The sequence below is a fragment of the Hyperoodon ampullatus genome (genome assembly GCF_949752795.1).
Source record: "Hyperoodon ampullatus genome assembly, chromosome: 3".
NCBI lineage: Eukaryota > Metazoa > Chordata > Mammalia > Artiodactyla > Ziphiidae > Hyperoodon > Hyperoodon ampullatus.
Window position 1 is genome coordinate 5,384,660 of NC_136916.1, and position 25,134 is coordinate 5,409,793.

At 35.7% G+C, this 25,134-nt stretch overlaps 1 protein-coding gene across 4 annotated transcripts in view; it reads left to right on the plus strand.

The window, feature by feature from the left end:
* TRDMT1 (tRNA aspartic acid methyltransferase 1) overlaps window positions 1-25,134 on the plus strand; it is a gene marked incomplete at both ends in the record, with an annotated part of 64,308 nt that overhangs the window by 33,400 nt on the left and 5,774 nt on the right. Inside the window, 10 exons of one of the 4 annotated variants that reach the window (XM_079700213.1) lie at window positions 3,644-3,753; window positions 13,774-13,850; window positions 16,254-16,325; window positions 16,926-16,991; window positions 17,761-17,830; window positions 18,312-18,395; window positions 19,802-20,160; window positions 22,553-22,610; window positions 23,892-24,021; window positions 24,552-24,616. In XM_079700213.1, the coding sequence (XP_079556339.1) occupies window positions 3,644-3,753; window positions 13,774-13,850; window positions 16,254-16,325; window positions 16,926-16,991; window positions 17,761-17,830; window positions 18,312-18,395; window positions 19,802-20,160; window positions 22,553-22,610; window positions 23,892-24,021; window positions 24,552-24,616 (1,091 nt within the window). Of the gene's footprint in view, window positions 1-3,643; window positions 3,754-13,773; window positions 13,851-16,253; window positions 16,326-16,925; window positions 16,992-17,760; window positions 17,831-18,311; window positions 18,396-19,801; window positions 20,161-22,552; window positions 22,611-23,891; window positions 24,022-24,551; window positions 24,617-25,134 lie in introns of those variants that run through there. The other 3 variants (XM_079700212.1, XM_079700214.1, XM_079700215.1) reach the window with 3 other exon arrangements.

Below are 25,134 nucleotides of genomic sequence, written 5' to 3' on the forward strand. Positions count from 1 at the left end.
CAGTGTCTTCCTGTCGATGATTGCTCAGCTGTTAGTTGTGATTCCAGTGCTCTTGCAAGAGGAAGTGAGCGCACGTTCTTCTACTACGCCATCTTGAACCAATCTTCATTTTCCGTGACATTTCTAACATTTCACCTAGAGGTCTCTCTTGACATAATTAAATCTGCTGGTTTTTAGTTTAGGTCTCATATAAATGGGAGTGTGATACCCCTTAACGTTTCCTTGTAGATCTAATCTGAAAATCCTTTAAAATCATTTATGTTGCATTTCTTTTTTGTTTTTTAAAAATTTATTTATTTATTTATTTATTTATGGCTGTGTTGGGTCTTCGTTTCTGTGCGAGGGCTTTCTCTAGTTGCGGCATGCTGGGGCCACTCTTCATCGCGGTGTGCGGGTGTCTCACTCTCACAGCCTCTCTTGTTGTGGAGCACAGGCTCCAGATGCGCAGACTCAGTAGTTGTGACTCACGGGCCTAGTTGCTCCACGGCATGTGGGATCTTCCCAGACCAGGGCTCGAACCTGTGCCCCCTGCATTGGCAGGCAGATTCTCAACCACTGTGCCACCAGGGAAGCCCCCAGTGTTGCATTTCTCTAACTGGAATGTCTTAGTACCTATGCTTCTTGTTGATAAATATGCAGTCCAGAATAATAACTGAAACACCATGAATAAAATCCAGATAAAGCAATAGATCAAAGAGCTGAAAACCCATCCTCTCCTTCTACTTCCCCAGAAGATCCTATGGATCCCATTTCCCCAATTCTCTCCCCTTTGAGAATTACTACTCCTGGATCAGTTAAGTGATGGCGCTCACTTAGGCAAAACTCTGTTGAATTATATTTGTTTGGTTATTTTTAGTTAAACATTTTCAAAATCTGTGTATGCAGCTTAACAAAGATTTTTGGAGGCTATAGATTTAAAGTGTACAGTAAGAAATATTAAAACAACTTGTCTTTGGAGCTCAATTTAAGACTTTGATAGAATTGAAAGGCTTGATTTTAAGAGTGTTATTTATAAGTTCAACTTTTTCCTTGGTTACACACTCATACCCCAGAACAATCTGTTTTGAAAAGGCAGGTTGAATTAGTGTCAGTCAGGTCTTAGTATGTTTATTTTTCATCATGGAAATAACTTTTTAGGTCATGCAATAGATTCTATTTTATAACAGTCTAAAATATGTGCAAACAGTGCACTTGTTTATTGACTTTAAAAATCTATTGTTTCCTGAGAAAGAATTTTCGGTTCATCAGTTCTTTCATCACCACATAAACACTCATTTGGCAGTTGAGTTTTATCAGGTTTTATGTCTTCCAGGCACTTAATACAAGAACATAAAATTAATTATTGATTATGGTAGAGATTTGGCACATCACTGTGGATTTTCAGTCAACCTGAAAAAGGAGAAAAATCATATCAACTAACTCCAGGCAATCCCAGCTTGCTGTATATATAACAGAAAGACAAGCATCATGCTAATTACAGCATATCTTATTTAGCAAAACAGTAGAGTAGTTCAGTGAAGTTATTTAATTCTGAGCTCTCTTAAAATGATTAGTAGTTGTATAGTTCTTGACCTGGATTATAAGGTTTGTGATTTTGCAAATTGATCCTTATATACTAATTTTTGTTAGTTTGTTTAGAAACCTTGATTTATGTCTCAAGATCTCTCTGATGCCTTGGACAGAGATATAATTTAGAACTTAAATTGACTTTATACAAAGGCAAGTAAACTAGTTGTTGAATTTAAACTCACTTAGAGGCAGCTGCCTATGATATTACTAACTGGACCTTGAAGTTCCAGTGACCTACATACAGGGCAGCAGGGTACCTAGAAGATAACTGGTCCTAGCCCAGGGTCTTGAGCCTAGTAGTATACATGTAGTAAGTATTTACTTAGACACATTCATCCCCTGTTTTCTCTCTGGCATTATCTTCTGTAGGCCTCAGTGTGGGTTGTGATTGTTTCCTGAATGTGTGTGAGCTTCCCTCCTTGCCCCATCTTCTGTGATCTGGGTTTTATTTCCAGGTGCCTGCTGCATGAAGCCTAGCTCCTCACATCCTAGTATTTTTCTTTTTCATTTTTTGATATTTGGGCTGCCTAATTTAACTATGAACAGAAATGGTTATTAAAGAAATAGTTCTTTGGAGCTACTATGTAATTTTGTAACATTTTCTCTGATGATTTTCCTAAGATGTCTCAAATACTTTTATTTTAAAAACTCTTCACATTTTCTACTGATTTGGGACAGGGTTTACACATAATTGGGTTTGTGTGTGTTTGGGGAAGAAGTGCAAAGAGGGTGATAATTGCAAAATGTAACAGCAGCTACGTTTACATGGTTGAAATTTTGACTGCCATTTAAAAACTACGACAAAATTCTCTGAATCTGAAAGCATTATGAAAAAATACCTTTCTTTAGCAGCAAGACAGATGGGCAGTGAAGGAAGACATGCCCTTGTAATTATTTCTCTTGCTCTTCTCACCTTATCTCTGTCAACATTTTTAGTTTTTAGTCTGTGAGCTTTTTTCATTTGGACACCAATTAATTTTTCATCTCCTTTAAAAACTTACCTAAACTTTCAACAGGTGAATTTTGTGATATGTGAGTTGCATGTCAATAAAGCTATTTAAAAACAAAACATAACAAATTTACCTGAAACTTACCAAAACTTACCTAAAAGCATTTTCAGTGGTATTGGGAAGCAGCATTGTATTAATGGTAGAAGCTGAGGAACAAATGTTAGTTAATTTATTTATAAATTTCCAAGTGATGTGGCTTTTAAGAATATATAGTAAGTCCCCTACATACTAACCTTCAAGTTGCGAACTTTCAAAGATGTGAACTTGTGTTCTCATGTCGAATCACGTAAGTTAGTTCACGTGTCTGGCGTACATTGTCACATGCATGCATCCTCTACAAGTGGTTCTGCTTATGTGTACTTTACAGTACTGTATAGGGTACAGTAGTACAGTATCTTTATTTCAAGCTGAGGATGTCCTGAAGCAAGTGTAAAAGCAGCAGTGATGTAGCTGGTACTGCCATGAAGCACCAAGCGACAACAATGGAAACTGTACTGTAAGATTAAAAATGTTTTCTTTATTTTTTGCATTTGTTTGTTATGTATTATTTGTGTGAAAAGTATTACAGTACAGTACCTATTACAGTACAGTACTGTATAGCCGATTGTGTTAGTTGGGTACTTAGGCTAACTTTGCTGGACTTACGAACAAATTGGACTTATGAACTTGCTCTCAGAACGGAACTCGCTGGTATGTAGGGGACTTACTGTACTTCACTTTTCTGTTTTTGGTTTGTTTTAATTTAGGAAAACTTTCCATTTGACTCATAAATGTGTCTCTTAATGGAGGAAGGAAAGCAAATATAAGAGATAATGACTAAAATATTTAAATCTTATTTTTAGCATGAGAATGCTGTTGAGAGAGATGAACCAGATGTACATAAATATTCTCCTTTGCGCCTAGCTCCTCCTGGCTTTGTTGTCCACTGACAACCTGAGATCTTGCCAGATAATTGAGGAAGTGAGGAAATGTACTACAAAATTCTGTTATTTTGGCTTCTCTCTATGATGGACAAATTGTTGTTAAGGACTTTACCTTTTAAGTTATTCCACTTATCATTACAGAAAGCTGTATACCTGCACAAGTGGTGGCTGCCATTGATATAAACACTGTCGCTAATGAAGTATACAAGTATAATTTTCCTCACACACAGTTACTGGCCAAGACAATTGAAGTGAGTAACAATATTGTTTTAATAAGTCTATATATAGCAAGGAAAATGTAGTTGAGGAATACTGTAAGATACTGGTTTCTGGTGTCTTCATTTGAAGATAAGTCATATATAAATGAAAAAGTTTAGGAGAAGGGAATTAAATTAACATTTTTTATTCTGTCAGAAGATAGCATGTTATTTTTTGCCATTCTTCCTTTTTTAAAATTTCTAGCTTTAGAGAAAGACGATCAATATTTTGGTCTCTGAGAGAAAGAATTGAAATGTAAGAATATGCTTGACTTCTAAATTCTTGGTTCTGTAATGATATTAAACTTTACTTAATTCTTTATTTTTAAGCATTACTCATGTGCAATATATATATAGCAGGAGTGAAAAAAAGAGAGTAAAAAAAGTGATTGGATATTACTTGTTGAATGCTTCTTGTTGAAGCCCGTCAAAGTTAAAGATACCGTTTTGCCTGTGATGAACTCAGCAGAAGTGTTTAACACTTGTTATTTTTAAAATAATATGCAATTGTGTTTTTCTCCCTATTTCACATCATAAAAAATTTTACACACAAATATCTCATGAAACCATAATTTACATACAATAAACTGCCCTCATTGTAAGTGTGTAGTTTGAGTTTTGACCAATATATACTGTGTAACCACAATCGAGACTTAAAACATCCATCACCCTAAAATGTTCCTTAATGCCTCGTTTTACTCAGTCTCTGACCCCAACCCCAGGCAACCGTTGATCTGCTTTCAGTCATTACAGATTAAATTTTCCAGTTCTAGTCATATCCTAAATAGAATCGTGAGTGTAATTTTTTTGAGTATGACTTCCCTTGTTTAGTGTAATGTTTTTTTGCATTTACCCACATTGTTGTTATCTGTCAGTAGTTGGCTCTTCATTATTGTTCAGTGATATTCTGTACAGTGGAATATTTCATACTACAAAATGTATATCCATTCACACGATGTTTGACATTTAGATTGTTTCCAGTTTTTGACTGTTATAAAAAAGTTGTTATGAATATTCATGTACAAGTTTTTGTGTGGACTTTGTTTTTACTTCTTGTGAATATATACCTGGGAGTAGAATTGCTGTATCATATGGCAAATTTCTTTAACTTTATGAGAAAATGCCAACTGTTTTCCATAGTGTTCATACCATTTTACAGTCACACAATCAATGTTTAAGTGTTTCAGTTGTTTCACATTCCTACCAACAATTGCTGTTGTCAGTCTTTTAAATATTAGCCGCTCTTGTGAGCAAACAGTGGTATTGTGATTTTAATTTGCATTTCCCTGGTGACTAATAATGTTGAGTATTTTTTTCATGTGCTTATTGTCCATTCCTATGTTTTTCGTGATGAAATATCTTTCCCAGTTTTTATTTGGTATGTTTGTGCTATTATCATTTAGTTTTAAGAGTTGTTTAAGTTTTCTGGATTCAAGTTGTTTATCAGAAATATGTATGACAAATATTTTCTCCAAATCTGTAACTTGTCTTTTCATTTCCTTAACTGTGTTCATCAAAGTGCAGAAGTTACTTATCTTTTTTTTTTATGGGACACTTTTTTTGTGTGTCCTAAGAAATCTTTGTTTACCCCATTTTTTTCCTGTTTTCTTCTAGAAGTTTTACAGTTTGAGCTTTTACATTTTGGTTTATGACCCAGTTAAAGTTACTTTTTATGTGTAGTCTGAGGTAGAGGTCATTTTTTTCCCCTAAGTGTATATAAAACTGGTTATTATAGCTTTATAATGTGTATTGAATTCAGGCAACGTAAGTTCTCAAACTTCTGACTTTCTTTTTCAAGATTATTTTGGCTACACTCTCATTTACATTTCTGTGTAAATTTCAGAATCAGCTTGCCAATTTCTACCAAAAAAAAGATATTTTGATTGGAATTTCACTGATTGGTTTTGGAAGAACTGATATCTTCATAAAAGAGAGTCTTCCAATCCATGAACATGGTATCTCTCTTCACTTATTTAGGTCTTCTTTAATTTGTATCAGCTATATTTTGTAATATTTAGTATACTAGTCTTACACTTATTTTTATTTATTAACCTAGTATCCTGTGACTTTGCTGTATTGACTTATTAGTTCTGGTAACTTTAATATTGATTTTTTAAAGATTTTTTAACATGTACAGTTATATTGCCCAAGAAAAAAAGAGTTTTACTTTTCCCTTCCAACCGGTGTGACTTTTTTTCTTGCCTTATTGCATTGTCTAGGACGTTCTTTACAATGTTGAATAAAACATGTGACAGTGGACATCCTTGCCTTCTTCCAGATCTTAGGGGAGAACATTCAGTCATTATCATTTTGTAGATGTTAGTCATATATTTTTCGTAGATGCCTTTTATCAAGTTGAGAAAATTTTCTTTTATTTCGTTTTCTGAGAATTTGTATTATGAACAGGTTTTGAGTTTTGTCAAATGCTTTTTTTTTTGCATCTTTTGACATGATTATATCATTTTCCCTTGTATTCTGATAATATGGTGATCTATCAATTCCTTTTTTGAATGTTAAGTCAGTATTGCATTCCTGGGATAAATCCTACTTGTCATGATATACCATCAGTTTTATGTTATGCTACATCCCACTTGTTAAAATATTGTTAATTATTTTTGCATTTATCTTTATAGGTGACTTTTGTAGTTTCCTCATAACATATTTGTATGGTTTTTATATTTATACATAACCTTATATTTTCTGTAAGAGTTTGTGAAGAACAAGTATCAGTTCTTCTATAAATGATAGAATTTCATCAGTGGAGCCACCTGGGCCTGGAGTTTTCTTTGTGGGAAGGTTCTTAATTATGAATTTAACTTATTTAATTGCTATAAGACATTATCATGTTTCTTAGCATTGTAGTACTTTTTTATTAGGAGCCTAACATTGTAGGTTTTACATTTTTGAGTGCTGGAGTTTACTATAATCTTTTAAGGACTGTTGGATATTGTCCTCAGAGGCAGTTAATTTCAGATCATCTTGATTCTTTTGAGGCTTATTGTTAAGCATTTCAAACTGGATCTGGAGGAGCCTTTACTGTAAGACTAGTCTAATCTTACTATTAATATATGACCTTTCTTAGATTGCTGTTAAATGCCCCATGTACTCAACTAGGTCTTGCTACTCTGGATGTTAACTCAAATGATTACTAGCCCAGAGATCTGGGAAATTTTTTGGCTTACAACTTCCCAGTAATTGTTCCTTTTCCAGCAGTTTTTCTTTGCCCTACCTCAAGGCATTTTGCCTGATGCATGCACAGGTTGATACTCAGCAAGACCCTCAAAGGGAATGTTATGGAGATTTCTGCATCTCTTGCCCTGTGCAGCTTCTTTTTGTCTGGCACTCTGCTCTGCAAATTCTAGTCACTTTGATCTTGAACTCCAACCTCTGTCTTCAACTCATCTACATTACCAGGTACAGTTTGGATTTCCTTTCCCTTCACTGCCGTATGGAAATTATCTCTAGGCAGAAAGTTGAATTATCTTCAAGTTTCTTTTCCTTTTCTAAGGAATGGCAGTCCTGCTCCATCTGTGGTCCAATTCCAATATCTGAAAACAGTTATTACATTTCTTCCAATTTTCTAGTTTATTTACACAACTCACAGGCAGAAGCAAAAGTCTCACAAATGTTTTTTTCAGTGAGATACAATTCACATCCCATGAACTTCACTGTTTTAAAGTCTACAGTTCAGTGTTTTCTTGTTTTTTCCATTTACTTACAAAGTTGTGTAACCATTACCACTTTCTAATTCTAGAATGTCTTCATCCCCCAAAAGGTAATCCTGTAGCCATTAGCAGTCACTCCCCATTTCTCCTTCCCCCCAACCCCTGGCAACCACTAATCTACTTTCTGTCTCTATGGATTTGACTATTCTAGACATTTCATATCAATGGGATCATATAATATGTGGCTTTTTTTGGTCTGGATTCTTAAAATTAGCATAATGTTTCCATACATCCATGTTTTAGCATGTATCAGTGCTTCATTTCTTTTACTGGCTGAGTAATATTCCATTATATAAGTATACCACATTTTGTTTACCCAACAGATTTGTTTTAAGTTTTCTTTCAGCCAGTATGAAATGGGAACATTTCCTAGCTCTATGATTGGGTATCCAAAAGGTAGAAATAATCTACTTATGTGTGGAAGAACATCTATCCCTCGTATTGAGAACAGAATATCTTTCCCCCTGGGCATCACAGAGAGGAGGACTATGGGGACGACATCATCTTTCCAGTCACTGGTAGCAATACATTTCATAAACTTCATGGCAAAGTACAGTCAGTCTACCCATCTCATCATGGACGTAGGGCAAAAATAAATTCGGGGTCAGAAGAAAGATACCTACAAAAAAGTAACTTTGAATTGACTCTAATAGGCAGATGATATGCATTTAGGTTCCAGAATTTCTCTGACATAGAGTATGATAGCAAAAGTTATTTTATTAGAAAAAAATTAATCTAAATTTAAATTTAATGTAAATATTTAAAGGTTGATGGAGCCAAATGTCCAATTCAGCAACAGTTTTCTCCCACTAAACAAAGTATAAAAAAACAACAAAATCTCAGTAAAGCACCCATTATGTTCAGCAACTTAACCTTTCTGTTTTACCTTCTAAGAGAAACTGTGAAATACTTTACATATTTGGGGGCTGATTGGCATTCCCAGCTACATGCCAATAGAAATTTGGGGGCATTTAGAATAATACATCTGTGTCCATTTTTCTAGTGGTAATTCTATTTCAGTACCAGTTCTAATAGGTGATAATAAATTGTATTATCTGCATATGATATAAGAACACTAGGGAGAGGGAAGAATGGAGGTACCTCCAGGTCATTTGAAAGGAGAGAATCAGTTCATTAAAATGGTGTCTATAAGACAAAAGACAGTCTACCTTCCTACGGCTTTTAGTCTCTTCTAGGATGTTCTCTTCAGCCCCGTTCTGACGTGGAAAGAGTGTACCATGTCCAGGTCAAATATATCAGAACTACATTGGGGGTCATGTTTAAAAAGGGGGTGGAAGGTTAATGGAGAACTTAGGAGTAATGAGAGACTTCAGGGATTTTAAGTTTCATAAAGCAACATATTCTGATCATTTGAACATTTACTTCATGCAAGTTATTGAGCCCTTAGAGGGAGCACAAATATGACTGAGAGTTAGTCTTTACCTTCAGGAACTTACTATTTAGTGCATAAGTTGAACTTGTAAACAGTTTTCTTTGGGACTTCTGATTGACTGTGGCATAAAAAAGATATTTCTTTTCTAAAACTCTATTTCTTTTTTTTTTTTTTTGTGGTATGCGGGCCTCTCACTGTTGTGGCCTCTCCCGTTGCAGAGCACAGGCTCCGGACGCGCAGGCTCAGCGGCCATGCTCACAGGCCCAGCCGCTCCGCGGCATGTGGGATCCTCCCGTACCGGGGCACGAACTCGCGTCCCCTGCATCCACAGGCGGACTCTAAACCACTGTGCCACCAGGGAAGCCCTAAAACTCTATTTCTTTTCCTAATAGAAATAAGAAAAGAAAAGAAAAGAGGGGATGGGAAACCATTATGAATGAAAATAGGATTTAGCCATAAACCAAAGCAGAAAAGAAAACTGGGAAGAGTAGTGTCAAATGCAGTGGTGATGAGACACAAGTGAATGAGGATGGCGACATTTCATGCAGCCCTCTCTGTGTCCCGTGCAGAACTGAGAAGGAAAGAAGGACAAGGGAGCAGGCAAAACAGACCCAGCAACTGCTTGTTCAGAGTCAAGAAAAGAGACATTTAAAAATTCCAGGGGCTTCCCTGGTGGCGCAGTGGTTGAGAGTCCACCTGCCGATGCAGGGGACACGGGTTCGTGCCCAGGTCCGGGAAGATCCCACATGCCGCGGAGCGGCTGGGCCCGTGAGCCGTAGCCGCTGAGCCTGAGCGTCCGGAGCCTGTGCTCTGCAACGGGAGAGGCCACAACGGTGAGAGGCCCGCGTACAGCAAAAAAAAAACAAACAAACTCCAAATCACTGGGCTGAAAGCATCATTGCAACCTCTGCAGACTTCCTGCTCATCCTAAATGCGAGAACATGGGTTAGGGACAGAGGCATGGTCTTAAGTTAAAGACCTTTGTGGGTTCTTCCCAGAAAGTGTAGTGACAAATACCTGAACAGAGCTACTGTTCTTTCTTTCGCCTTTTTAGCAAACTTCTAGATTCAAGTGATCTCCATTAAAAAATTAATAATGATTAGAAAGGAGCCAGTTTGAGACTATCCTAGTATAGTACTTTTAAAAGGAAGTAACATAAACAAAAAAGCAGAATGTACACAGAAAAATCATATTAAGAAGCAGAAGAAAATTACAAAAACATGTCTCCATGCGCTTGAAACCTTAAATAAAACTCAATATCTTTAAAACAAGAACTCAAATAAATGTATACATGAGGTCAAAAAACAATAATAAGACAATAGATCTGAAGAGTATCAGTGGTCTGGGAAGAAAAAAAACAGATGAGAAAAATAAAACCATTATAGAAATGAAAGTCATGTCAGAATAGCAAACAGAAGACAATAAAACAAACGGGACAAAAATATTAACAGAAGTAGATGAAAAAAATTCCTAAAATAAAACCTCCAACAACTCATAAACTGTAGTACCCATGAACCCTTACTGAAAAAATGACTCTCACTTAACCTAACTAAGCAAGAGATGAATCAAAGTGGAGAACCCAGGAATAAAGCTGCCATGTTAGGAAAGAAATAATGGTCAGGAAGCAGGGTGAGAACGTTATAAATCTTTACAGTGTAAGAATAATAATATAATTGGAGTAGGAAGGAAAAGTGAGACTCAAAAAATATGTCTATTCTTTGAAAGATAAATGAAGCTATAGATTTTTAGGACCTTATTTAATGTTGTTGCCAGGAGCTCAGCTGAGCTGTCAGGGATCAGAGTAGCTGATTAAAGCAACAGGACAAAAATGAAAGAGTGAAGCCTTAATTACTTGCTGTAGTGGGAAAAGCAAGTCTCTAAAAACCAGAGAAAACGCCAACGCCCCCTGATCCGTTTCCCTAGGGGACAGCATCCTGCTGGAAAGTGGGGTGATGAGCACAGACGTGGGGGTCAGCTCACTGTTGAGGAGCCCCTGGCATTGGGGGAGAGAGTGCGGGCAGTGGTGAGAAGGCTGGGAGTGAGAAGGGCCAGGCGTTAGTCATAGCAGGAGAAGTATCTTCAAGGGTTCCCCTCTTCCTCCTAGACGGAGGCCTTGGCAGAAATAGATGGCACCTGAAGAGGGCTCTGTGCAAGGCCTCAGGTAAAGAGACCTAGGAATGCAAATATATGAAGAGCATGAGCTGCCGGGGACCTGAGAACTCGCACCCGCCCTGCCCTCAGAGACTGCAAGGTGCTGGCCTTGCACCAAGTCTGGAGCCGGGAGGGTGGCTTTCCCCTGAAACCCTCTGGGTGAAGCCCTCCTCCTTGCCTATAGTCAGGCCTGAAAATTAAGTCTTTGTTGAATTTGTTACAATATTGCTTCTATTTTGTTTTGGTTTTTTGGCCCGAAGGCATATGGGATCTTAGCTCCCTGATCAGGGATTGAACCCGCACCCCCTACATTGGAAGGCAAAGTCTTAACCACTGGGCCACCAGGGAAATCCCTCATGTAGGTTTTTAACCAGGAGTAGGATTCCCCAGTTACAAAGATAAATAGTAATAAAACTAAAATCTGTAATTTATCTCGGTAGAAAATGGAAAATTACTAGACACTACAATATAAATATGTGAGCAGAAACCTTGTCTGGTTTGTTCATTGTTGTATTCCCAGACTAGCACAATGCCTGGTGTGTCGTAGATCCTCTGAAATATTGGTGGATTAATTTATGAACCTTGTTTAATGAGTAACACATTGTGCCTAAAAAATGGAAAAATGCCAGGCAAATCATAACAAAGGATAACAGGGGTTTCAGAACTGATATGTATTAGGTAAGATCTGTCTGAAAGCAAAAAGCATTTACAAGTCATAGAAAATTACTTTATAATGATGATTCATACAGTGATCAAGAAAGATCTAATTGTCATGAGTATTCATGAACAAAATAACATCAGAGTTCATAGGGCAGGAAATGGTAGGAAATATCACTCAGTAAGTTTTTATTGAAGACTTAACCATGTGCCACAAAATTTTATTTCTCTTTAGCTTAACAATAAATTCACTAAAATAGTCAAAAGTTGTTGTTTTCTAATCTACCAAGGTCTTCCTAAAGTTTAAATGAAAATTAAGTATAAGAATAACCAGGAAGCTTTTTGAGAAAAGAAGTAATAAAACAAGTAGGGGAACAAATAAAGTTGCTCATCAACATGCGATAAATAAAGTCACTCATCAACATGCAATAAATAAAGTTGCTCATCAACATGCGATAAACAGAGTTACCACATCGAGTGGACCTAATGTTCTCTGAAAGCAAGGATGTTTTTATTAGCTTGAATGGCCTGTTTATGGAAAAAGAATTTGATTTCTATTAGTGTTAAAATATCAAATTATTAACGTTAATCCATGCATCTCTGTAACTACTTTCTTGAATCCCAACACATTCGTTGACCTAGAATGCTAGGTTAAAGACAGCTGTGAATGTTTTAATTGAGCGATTATGTTTTGCATAACTGCTCTGTCATTTGGGTTGTACTGTAAAAAAAAAAAAATCACTCTTTCCAAGAATCCTTTAAAATTGTGAATTTTTTTATGTCTAACAGTATTGGAGGCATTAACTCTGTTTACTTCCTTTAGATTCTAGACTTAAGGATTCTCCTGATGTAAAAGATTGTTGTTTAATTTTTTATTTTCATTTTAGGAATTCAGCTTTAATCTGTTCACAATCAGTTGTGAAATAAATAAGTTGCTTTTCCTAATAGTCCTGTGCTGACCAGCTGTGTGACTTGAGTATGTGTGCTAATCTTACTGCCCTGCCCCAGGTTTCCTGACCCACTGTTGAGTGTATGATTTTTCAGATTGTTTTCTTTAGAACTGTGGGATCCAGAGGTGCTTTAGGAACTTTTCAGTATTTAATTTTTATTTCTTTTTACATATATGTCTTAAACTACTTAAAAGCCTGTGATTTAAAAATGATAGACATGTACATTCAAACGTTTAATACAGTAGAGAAAACTGATGTGTTCCCCAGGTTAAGTCACTCTTTTCAGAACTCAGAATAAAGCTTTTCCTGCTTTATTCACGATCTCAAACTTCTTAGAAATGTGTTGTAATTAGGAATGTTGTGATTTTGGGCTTATGGCTTTAAATTCCTGGGTAAGAGTGTACACTAAGAGAGCTTAATGAGAATTGGCAAACTCATTTGCCAATTTCTCTATGTTTGTCTTCTGATACTGTATATAAAACAGGAGCAAAACAGTACATTTTAAAACTGTTTAGCCCAATAGGGATTATTTTGATTAATCTTATCTACAATGTTTTGAGGTTCTTTGACTACACACAACTGTAAAACAGTATAGTAATTGTGGATATCTGAAAATGGGACCTTTTTCCATTTGGTGATATATTGACAGAGACATACATGAAAGGGATGGTGACTGGTCAATACATCACATTTTCTAAATAAATAATAGAGAGGTATTAAAAAATTCCCTAGATCCTTTGCTGAAAATCATTAATTATAAAATAAAGTTTTCCATGTTTGATTCCAGAAATTACAGCAGTCTTAGACTTGAGGTGTCATAGAGGCACAAAATACTTAGCATCTAGGAAACTAGCTTTCCAGCTCTGCTTTGGCTGGCTCTCCAGTTTGGGGGAAGTCACTTAATTTTTCATAGCTTCAGCTTACTGCTCGACTTTCTTCACAAAATTGCTTTGGAAAGTTAGTTTAACTAAAGTTTATTTAAAAAGTAGTAGGTGTTTTATAAACTTTTAAGTGTTATAAATAAAGTTGTGTCACAACTTCTGATGTATTTACTTGTAATTAGTTAGCATTTTTCTGTCTGCCCCCTTCTACACATGTTTTTATATTTTTTCTTTCCCCCCACATGTTCATTCCTTAGGGTATTACACTAGAAGAGTTTGACAGATTATCTTTCAATATGATTTTAATGAGCCCTCCCTGTCAGCCATTCACAAGGTATGTATAATAAATATTTCTCTGTAAGGAAGAGTACTTTTGAAGGACTCATTAAATCAAATCACACTGTAATTTCAAGCACAGACACTTTGAAGTCCATCAGCTGCATTTCCCTAGTCTTGAAATTTTTCATCAATAATTCCTTTTCTCTACACACATTTATAATTCAGCATTAATCATAAAGAAAATAGCAATTACTGCCAGATGAACACAGTAATTTGGTCAGTAGTAGGTATGCAAAGACTACATGGTACCTCCTTAATACCTACCAAAGATACAGTATTTATTTCTGACCCAAATTACCTTAGATTATTTAAACTAATGAGCATTCAAGAATATTTTCCTAACACTGATTAATCAAAGTAAATTTCCATAGTTAATATTCAAGTCCTAAATTACTTAACTGTAAAATTTTAAGGCTAGTCAAGAATGCATTTGTGAATTTTAAATTTCTCAAAATTGATAGGTACATTTAATAATACATACAATTAATAAAATGACTTTTTAAAGCTGTGTTCCAAGACAGCTTTTTATTATATGGTGTTTATTTGGCTATGTATTTCAGGGAATTATATTTTAGATAAAATCTTGGCTAATCCCTCTTCATTTAGGTACTTTAAATAATAATATTTCAATTATTTTAAGTAATAATGATGAGTGATAACCCTCTGAGTGTCTTACTGGAGTATGTCATTTAATATAACAAGCTTATGGGATGGGCATTAGTATTATTATCATTTTACAGGTGAGTAACTGAGGCATAGAAAGGTTAAGTAACTTTCCCCAGGCCATACAATTAGAAAATGTCAGAGCCAGGACTTTTTGATTATTTTATAGTCCTATTAATATATAGGACTATTAATATATAGTCCTATTTAAACACATAATGTGATTTTAAGTGGGATATAACATGTAGTAAAAATTCTAATTTAAATAAATATTCTCATGCTTAATTTCCATCCAAGTTTTGATTTATTTCAAGTTTTCTAGGAAATTAATTCCCCAGGGATTTATTGTGCACCTACACGTGAGGTATTGCTTTTGATGCTGTAGTTCCCGTCCTTATAGAACTTTTAGTCCATGGGGAATGACTGACAAATAATTATCTTATAATGTGATTTAAGGTATATAATAAATGAATGCTGAAACTGCCATGAGAGCATGGAGGAGAGAGGTGTTATGTTGCTGCATACCAGGAGGGACGAATTCTTTTAGACGTGGTATCTGTATTGTGTCTGAAATCAGGTCGGGAATTTATAAGTGAAGGCGGACGTTCCACGTAAAGATGGCTCCGAGCCTGTGCAAGTGTATTACGGCCTTTCTAACTACAGTGAGTGGGAGGTTCAGGACAGAATGCAGCCCCAGCGCTGTGATGCCTCAGAGGTCACTGCAGTGGGGCCCCCGTGTCTTCCCTACTGCTGCTCCCACTCTGTATTAGCCCAGCTCCAGCTGCTGACGGCTGCAGTGTCTGATCCTGTAGTACGACCATCTTTGGAACACTGAGAGGAAAGGGACAAAATGAAAGGAAGCCAAGATTTCTGAGGAATCTATTCAAGTCCACTCTAATCTCCCATCTGAGCCTCAGATCCACTGATGATTTTGGTCCTGCTGTCAGGTGTGAGGAAACTAATAAGTGATGTCAAGTAACTTAGTTTAGACCACGAAGCTAGTAAGTAGCGAGGCCTTAAACCCTAGTCCTCGTTTGCTACGACTCAGGCCCAATATAAGTCTTCTTTTCTGCTTGCTTCTTGATCATATTGAATGTTACTTGCAAGATTTAACTGCTAGTCCAAATCCTGCCTGTTCCCATGACCTGTTTTGACTTACTTAGTCTAGCCAAGTTGCAACTCCTTCGTGTAGAATCAAGCCTTCAGCTTCAGTCTCTCCTGTTTACATTGGACAAGATAGTTCTAGTTTTACCTACTACCTTCATCTGCTTAGATGGTGATTAGTTACCAATGCCATCAACTCCACATTGCCACCCTGCCCAACCAGCTCATTCATCTGAACTTTTGTCGTCTCACCTGGGGCAGAGTAAAAGGTGTCATCAGCTAATTGTGTGTGTGTGTGTGTGTGTGTGTGTGTGTGTGTGTCTTTCCTGAACAAAGTGATTTTAAGAGGGTAATTGATTTTATTCTTTGTGGACTTCTTGTTCTTCTTTGCCTCATGCAAGTCATTTGGACATATTATCTTGTATTGATAATAAGTGTATTTATTAGACAGGCAAGACTTTTTCAAATTAAATGAAAAAATATATTTTTGTTCTCCATAGCAATATAGATGATCATATTTTTTGTGAGGACCAACTAATTTTAGTTCATCTCTGTTTTGACTTTTTTAAAGTGGTTTGATATCTTTATGTAAGATTCTTGCTGAACTTATTTCCTTTCCTTACCCTTTTAGAATTGGCCTGCAAGGTGATGCGACTGATCCAAGGACAAATAGCTTCTTATATATTCTAGACATTCTCCCAAGGTAAAAACTTAAATTCCTGTACAAGTTTACCTTAAATGTAAAACTTTACGTCTTGAAGAACGTGATGTTTGTCATTTTATAGAGATTAGCATCTTCTACAGATTCTGTGCGTGCCATTTATCTTCTGTCGTGACTGATAGAGTAACTGCAAATGTTTGTCGGTTCCACAGTTGCCGCTAAAAGTGAGTGACAGGGCGTTACAGCCTAATAGCTGAATTCTGTTGCCTCTGCTCACAGTATTTGTGCAAATGATGCTAATGTTAGTGAATGCTGTTGCCCATGGCCTGGAAACTTGTGCTGCTAACCCTAGAAGCCTCCATTCTATGGAAATGTCAGCCCTTTGAGCTGTGCAAACCCATGTTTTCATTAAACTTCAATGGAAATTAACATTTCAGATGTTAACTTTATCAGGTGTGCCTTGTTCATGGGGGAAAGGAATAAAATATGAGTTGTCTCTATCCCTTATAAAAGTCTTTTATAAAAAGAGTTTGGACAAATATTTACCTCATATTTCCCACAAGTAAGGATTTTCTTTACTTCTTACTTCTTAGTAATGAGATGTTTAGAATTCCATTTGTTTTTGTTTTTGTTTTTTTTTAGGTTACAAAAATTACCAAAGTATATTCTTTTAGAAAATGTTAAAGGTTTTGAAGTATCTTCTACAAGGTAAAAAAATGTTTTTGTCCTGTGTTCATCTTAGACTTGGTATATTTTATAATAGGAGCTGTTATGAAATGAAGATCTTAAAAATAAATGTGTATATTCCAACATTTTATATATGTTATGAAGTTTACTCATTAATATTGATTTTGATTAGTAATGTGAAGTATCACAAAGTTAGGTTCAACTGATTCTTTCCCATTTTGATATGTTTGAATTTTTCCAGAATGATTACTCATTTTAATGAGAATGGTATTTCTCAATTTTAGCTGCTTACATTGGTGCCTATTTCTTTAGAAGTAGGAATGTCTTCAGTAAGAATTTGTCCTATTGACAGGCGTTTTCTGTCCTACAGTTGGGTTGAAGAAGCAAGCCCTGTATCAGGCCCCTTTCAGACAGTAGCGCAGCTGGAGAGAATGCATCCAAGTCCTTGACTGACCTGCTGTCTATGACAGTGTTCCCCCATCTGATTGGCTACAGATATAGTTCCATTCCTATAGTAAGCTTATCATGAGCGGATTGGCGATTCTAACTCACCAGTTTTATAAATTACCTGGTAGCTTTATTTATTTATAATAGGGATTATCTCTTCTTTGAGAAATGTAATTTCTCAAGTACTGGACTTAAAAAAGACCTAGGATTATTCTTTTTCTAAACAACTTAAGTGGAGGTACAGTTTTCATGTAAAATGAAGTTTTTATGTATAATATTTTATATAAGAACCCTATTTTGAACTATAGAGTGAAAGCTTTTTTCTTTCCCTTTGCCTTTTCAGAGACCTGTTAATACAAACAATAGGAAATTGTGGCTTTCAGTACCAAGAATTTCTGTTGTCTCCAACCTCTGTAAGTACTGCAATTGTAAATTCTTATATAAATTTTCCCAAAGGGAATTTGATTCAGTAAAAAGAATGGCTCTATTTTGGATAATATTATAGGTAAATCTTGCAGTTAGTTCTGACATGGTTATTACTTTCTCTATCTGAATTTTATAGCTATATGAATTTTATGTTTTTATGATTACTATACTATTCATAATGAATGTAAGAATGTCTATTTGACTTTTTACCTGGGAAATATAAAATGAAAGTGACTCATAGACATATGATTCATCTGATTCCATCTTTATTTCATTCAAATAAAGGTACAGAGTGACAGTTTAAAAGGTTTAATAATTTGCTACAGAGAAGTCTTCCACAAATCGATAATAGAATTTTGTCTGGCAGAAACTAATGTATAACTGTATGAGTTTTTTTACTAGGTGCTAAAAGTTGATACAGATCTCTTTAATATCCTATAGCAACTAACTGCCCTGTTTTACTCGCAGCTTGGCATTCCAAATTCAAGGCTACGGTATTTCCTTATTGCAAAGCTTCAGTCAGTGCCGTTCCCTTTTCAAGCCCCTGGTCAGGTATTATTATTATTATTGTTGTTATCACCATCATCATTATTATTTATCTGTTGTAAATATATCTCAGTCTGCTAATTTATTTTCAGGAACTACTCTGCGGAGGTTTTTTTTGTTTGTTTGTTTTTTTAACGTCTTTATTGGAGTATATTCGCAGAGGTTTATGTGTGTCCTCTCGTGCCTGTAATATAGACTATGCCTGAGGTCTGTCTTGTAGGCCTTTTCACCCTCCCGATGCCACTTTAATTGCTTGAAACAAAACCAGAAACTTTTCTTTCATCATTAGAAAAAAAAATAAGTTAAAAGTAAAAAAGTTACCATTAGTGTTGTCATCCTTCTTTTCCCCCTATAATTTCGCTTCTGACCATTGACTCTTTTGCATCTATTATTTTTCTCCCTCAATAGAAGCCATTGACTACTTTTGATAAAATAGTATACTATCTTAAAAATGGCTTGAGTATTTTTACATATCAGTTGCATTTTATTTGAAATCTATGCTATTTAGCCTTAATTGATTAAAATATGGTAATGATTAGCACAAGCTAGAATAAAATGCTCAATTGCTATATATAGGATCTCTCATTATGCTAGCAATTTTATATGCTTCTGCTGAAAATTGGTGTGGATAACAGAGTTTCAGTGGTCCAGTGAAGCTCTCTATAACCCTCACAGGTAAGAACTCACAAGTCATGTCCTACTAACAGGGCTTCAGTAGTATCATTTGAATCCCCCGTAATACAATATCAGTATTATACAATATTATGTTATATAATAAAATAGCAATATATCTCCCTTTAATAGTGGGCAGTTCCAAAAATGGTATATGAAGTATGTGAACAAAGACTTCATCATTAAAAATTCCTGGAACTGTTTTTTCTTTCCCAAAATAGGACTTTATAAATGGTTACCTGTTTTGCAGGAACAAGTTTTTCCTGTGGGACTCAGGGATAGAAATAACCTTTCAGGGTGAAGAGTGCTTTTCATTTTTAATTACTGATTTTCCTTTAGATCATGGGTATGTTCTAGTTTTTTTTTTTAAATTGAAGGGGAGTGGCAAACTTTGATCAAAAACACATTTTCTGGAAGTGTTCCTGTTGCTTTTTCAACTTCTTTTCCAAATATAATGCTATCTCTGTATTCAACGTACTTCCTATTACTTTGTTGAATGGTTTTATTAATTCAGAAAGCAGTAATTTCATGAAATAATCATCTATAGCCTGCCTATCACTATATGATGAAAAACCTGTAATAACTTGTATAAATACTAGTAAACCTCAATTTCTATCTTTTTAATGACAACTCAGTAAAAGCTAAAGAATTTTTTTATATAATGTTGAATGGATGTTATTAATATGTCTTTTATTTTTAAGAAAGCTTTTGAGAGTTTGTGTATTTTTACTTAATGCCAGGTACTGATGGAGTTCCCCCAAACTGAATCTGAACATCCACAAAAACATGCGATAGATGCAGAAAAGAAAATTGAAAAAAAGAAAATGGAAGAAAAGAAAATTGAGCCAAATATTTGCTTTGATAGCAGCACACAATGTTCTGGAAAAGAAGCCATTCTTTTTAAGCTTGAAACTGCAGGAGAAATTGACAGGAAACGTCAACAGGACAGTGATCTCTCTATGCCAATGCTAAGAGATTTTCTTGAAGATGACATTGACATGAATTCATACTTTTTACCACCAAAGTCATTGCTGCGATATGCTCTTTTGTTAGACATTGTTAAGCCCACATCTAGAAGGTCCACATGCTTTACGAAAGGGTAGGTTTTAAAGAGTCTCTGTTCATGGCATATCCAAAATAACCAGGTTTTCATAACTATTGTTTCTCTTAGTTCTTCTCAAAACAAGGAGCATTTTATAAAATGTTTCTGCTAGAATGATTTTTTTCACCCTTAATTGCCTGCTTTCGTGTTCCAGTAGAATGCACAAGTGAAGATTCCTTCTGGCAGAACATGATGTGCACAACCCACAAAAGTGCTCATAGAAGACAATGCCATTGTTTGGTGACCTTCATAGGAGCTTAATTACCCACAGTGGAGACATGGTTTCTATAGATGGTGAATTGCTAATTTTTTAGCACCTTTCTTTTTATGGTACCTCAAAAATTTCTGTCCACTTTCATGATCAATGTACAAGAAGAAATTAAATTTTAATATCAAAAAATAACATTGAATATCCTGGAGCATATTATAGCATATTTAAATTTTATTTAGTTTTTTGAATTAGTAGTATATTCTTATGGTTCAAAATTCAAAAGGAACTAAGATTGTAAGACTCCCTTCCAATTCTGCCTCTTGTTCATCCAGTTTCCCTCTCTATGTGCAACTGATGATTTCAGTTTACTCTCTAGTCTTCCAGAGCTATTGCATGTGAGGTGTGTTTAAATATACATGTATATTTTTACCCCCTCCTTTAAGTAAATGGTAACATACTATATTCATTATTATGTGCCCTTTTTTTCATTGCGCAGTATAATTTGGATATTATTACCTATGGGTGCTTAAAGAACTTTTGTAGGTTCATAGTATAGGTATATCATAATTTCTTTTACTGGTTACCTGTTGATGGACATTTAGGGAACATCCTTTGGATTATTTCTCAAGAGTTAATGTGTTTTTCAACTTTTTTTTTTTTAAACCTAGGAAGAAGGGGGGAAATTAGACCCTTCAGGAAAAATTTGTAAAAGATCCATCCCTACCCCTGTTTGTTAATTTCACTGAAGCTCTTTCGATAGGTAGTTGTATGATTTAAAAATTCAAGCCTTCGGGCTTCCCTGGTGGTGCAGTGGTTGAGAATCTGCCTGCTAACGCAGGGGACACGGGTTCGAGCCCTGGTCTGGGAGGATCCCACATGCCGCAGAGCAGCTAGGCCCGTGAGCCACAACTACTGAGCCTGCGCGTCTGGAGCCTGTGCTCCGTAGCAAGGGAGGCCACGATAGTGAGAGGCCCGCATACCGCAATGAAGAGTGGCCCCTGCTTGCCACAACTAGAGAAAGCCCTTGCACAGAAACAAAGACCCAACACAGCAAAAATAAATAAATTAATAAACTCCTACCCCCAACATCTTCTTTAAAAAAGAAAAAAAAAATTCAAGGCTTTTCTCTTTACCTTCTAGCTAGTTGTCTTGCACAAGACACTATGCCCCTGATATAATCGTACCAGGCTCACCCTGACTTTATCATACTCTGCCCTTGTACTTTCAGGGGAATGGGTTTATTGCTTTCCATTACCTAAAAAGACTTCACTCAGCTGTTGTATATTTCCAAGTCTGCTAGGTTCTGTTTAGGACTCTCATAAAACAGGAGTTATCAATTTTGTAATAAAAAACAACTTTGAAATTCTTTTACGATTATAAAAATGTTATAAAAGAAGCCTTATTGTAGAAGTCTATTTTAGTGTAGATAATATAAACACACACACACACGTGATGTATAAGAAAACAGCTTTTCTTTGATGGTGACTTTCTCTAATTTCTATTTTAAATTCATCTATTAGGAAAAAATGATAAAATGTCAAACAGCCAGCTTGGCAATGATCTTAGGGAAAGAAATATTACTAATACCTTGCATTTCTATAGTGTTTGGTATTTTTAATACATTTTTAACAATAGTCTGATTGTTTTATGATAAAGAGTAAAAACATACAGTGTTACAGTAAGAGGCAGATGCATGTTTGGTGGGCCTGAGTTGTCATGAGACTGGAGAGTACAGTTTTGGGTTCATGAGAAGAAATGATGGTTCAGGCATTATAAGAAAAGAGCAGCAATTTATTTTCACCTACATAACATTTGGTCTAATGTGGTAGGGATGTCAGTACTGAATAGCATTTAGATATAAAGTCATAACAAATGCATACTTTCTGTGCATTTAAATGTGATGAACATTTAAAAAATGACAATAATGTATATGCAGACTAGTATTTACACAACAAAAACTATGCCAAGTTTAGTGTCTGAGAAGTTTCAACAGACTGATCTTTTGTCTTTCACCTGGTAAGTTTTTTAATTACAAAGCATATTTATGTGATTTTAGTTAGAATATTTCAGAAGGATGTGTTAACAACTATGTAAGATTGATTCATTCAAGAAATATTTAAGAAATTTAGCATTAGCAAATATATTAGATGCTACAAAATATTTGTGTTAATTTTTTAGTTATGGACGCTACATAGAAGGGACAGGATCTGTGTTGCAGACTGCAGAGGATGTGCAGGTACTATGCATGCTGCAGAACTAAAATATTTGAAAATTATTTTAAATATTGTCTTTACTACTTAAAATTTGAGAATGTTAGAATAAGTTTACATGTTCAACTGGAATGAATATGTGTATATAATAATTATTTACTATAGAATAAATCTTTTCTTCTTCTTGTTGCTAGATATGAGTATATGTACAAAAAGTGTTTTATGTTTTTACTTTCTTTTTTTTTTCTTACCTTTTTTTTTTTTTTTTTTTTGCGGTACGCGGGCCTCTCACTGTTGTGGCCTCTCCCGTTGCGGAGCACAGGCTCCGGACGCGCAGGCCCAGCGGCCATGGCTCACGGGCCCAGCCGCTCCGCGGCATATGGGATCCTCCCAGACCGGGGCACGAACCCGTATCCCCTGCATCGGCAGGCGGACTCTCAACCACTGCGCCACCAGGGAGGCCCTTTTCTTACCTTTTGTTTTTCTTTCTATTCCATAAAGAGTAATTTGAAATGCAGAGTACAGTACTTAGTGTTCTCTAAAATTATGCACAAATCTCTTAGTATTGGAGCCTTCCTTTGGAGCACATACTATAAAAATGCCTGTTAGGGAAAAAAAAATCTATATTTTAGGAAGGCTTTTTATTAATACTTCAATTTGCTCATTCTTTATGGTATCATGGTTGAATACAAGCTTGATATATTGCAAGTTTTATATACTTCTGAATAATTTTGAAGTGAAATCACATTATCTTCTTTTATGCTGATTTAAACTCTTACTGTTAATAAAATTTACCCTTGCTAAAAACCCTATCAGAGACAAACGAATGTCTGGATTTGAGAAGTCATATTTATTAAATATATTTTATCATTTTAAGAAAATATCTTAATTTGATAAAATTGGTCATAAACAGTAAACATTTTAATGGCTGCTTATTTGCTTTGTAAAGTCGACTTATTGGTTGACCAAGTTTCTTTTTTATATCTTTCACTACATTTCTTTTATGTTATATTGTCATTTATTATTTCTATTCTTATGAGTTAATTTTTGAGGGACCAAAAATGACAGATACACTGAGAGTATCCTGATCTATTCAACATTAAGGTTTTGTTTGTTTTCTGAGTTTATCTGGCCCGTGATGAGCCAGTTACACAGTTCATTGCACAGAGACATTTTTACCCTGTGCTGCCATGTGTTACAGAAGACTATGCGTCCATCATTTTTAAACTGTCTCACAATAGATGATTTTATCTTAACAAGTCTAATTGCACTCTACTTTATTAGTTATTTTGGATGTTTTCCCACAGATGGAGAATATCTACAAATCCCTTACCAATTTGTCACAAGAAGAAAAGATAACAAGATTGTTAATGCTTCAACTTCGATTTTTCACTCCTAAAGAAATAGCAAATCTCCTTGGATTTCCTCCAGAGTTCGGTATGTGGGATACATGCAGACCCCAGCTTTCACTGATTAAAGGTCTCAAAATTCATTAGGAACTCGTGCATAGTTTATGAATAAACCCTTGCCCAGACGGATGTGAGAGCGCTTCCTTTCCTGATTGTGCCATCTTTGACATTTTCCTTCCCTCCTGTGTCTGCTTTCTTCATAACCTGCCCTAGTCCATTCCCTTCAGACTCAGTTCCCCTTCTCCTTTTACTCCAGTAATGGTTCCAGGTGCTTTGCAGGAACAGAAGGGCCAAATCAGCAATTCCTCACTTCTCCCTACAGATGGTTGTTAATAGCATCTCTTTCTCGAATTTATTTTTTTGCTTCTAGGAGTACTATTCGAATAACCTTACACTAGATCTTATGAAAGAATGCCTAGAATTGTCTCTTTTTTAATGAGGAAATTAACAGACAATTGAGGAATTTATTTTTGTGTGGTGGGGAGGTATGTATTTGTATTTCTACTCTTGGAGATAACACTCTTTTATCAATTATATAATTGATTCCTTTCCTACAAGGTTTAAGTGGAGAAAAGAAAAAGTGGAGAGGTGGTCTAGAAAGGAACTTTCCTAATGGAAAGTAAAGGTGACTCAGGAGCACAGGTGCCAGAATTGACACGAAATTAGGGAATCTGAAGATGGACTCTCAAGAAGAAAAATGAAGATACAGTTGCCAAGGGAGCAAGACAAGTAGTGAGGAAAGCCAGGGATTGTTGCTATTAAGAGACTGGACACAGCGCCTTTGCTTCTTAGAGCACCCCGCCCCTCCCTGATCCCACTTCCTTGGCGCTGGTGCTCTTGCTCTGTGGATGCCATCGGTGTCCTGGGCTGCGGTGGGTGTGTTCCTAGTACCTGGCTCATGGGAAGGGAGAGAGACAGACCTCCCTCACTTGCTTCCAGGGCTGCACAAGGAGGAAATGTACTTTTGATAACTGATTGGGAGCTTGAATGCAGAAAAGCCAAACTTCGCTAAATCTCATGTTGTTGTAATATTAATACAGTCCAATTCTTGAAGAACATCATGGGTTAAATAGACCATGTTTTAAAATCTAAATAATGGATTTACAGTTGAGGTTTGGAAAGCATCTTTTTGTACATTTGG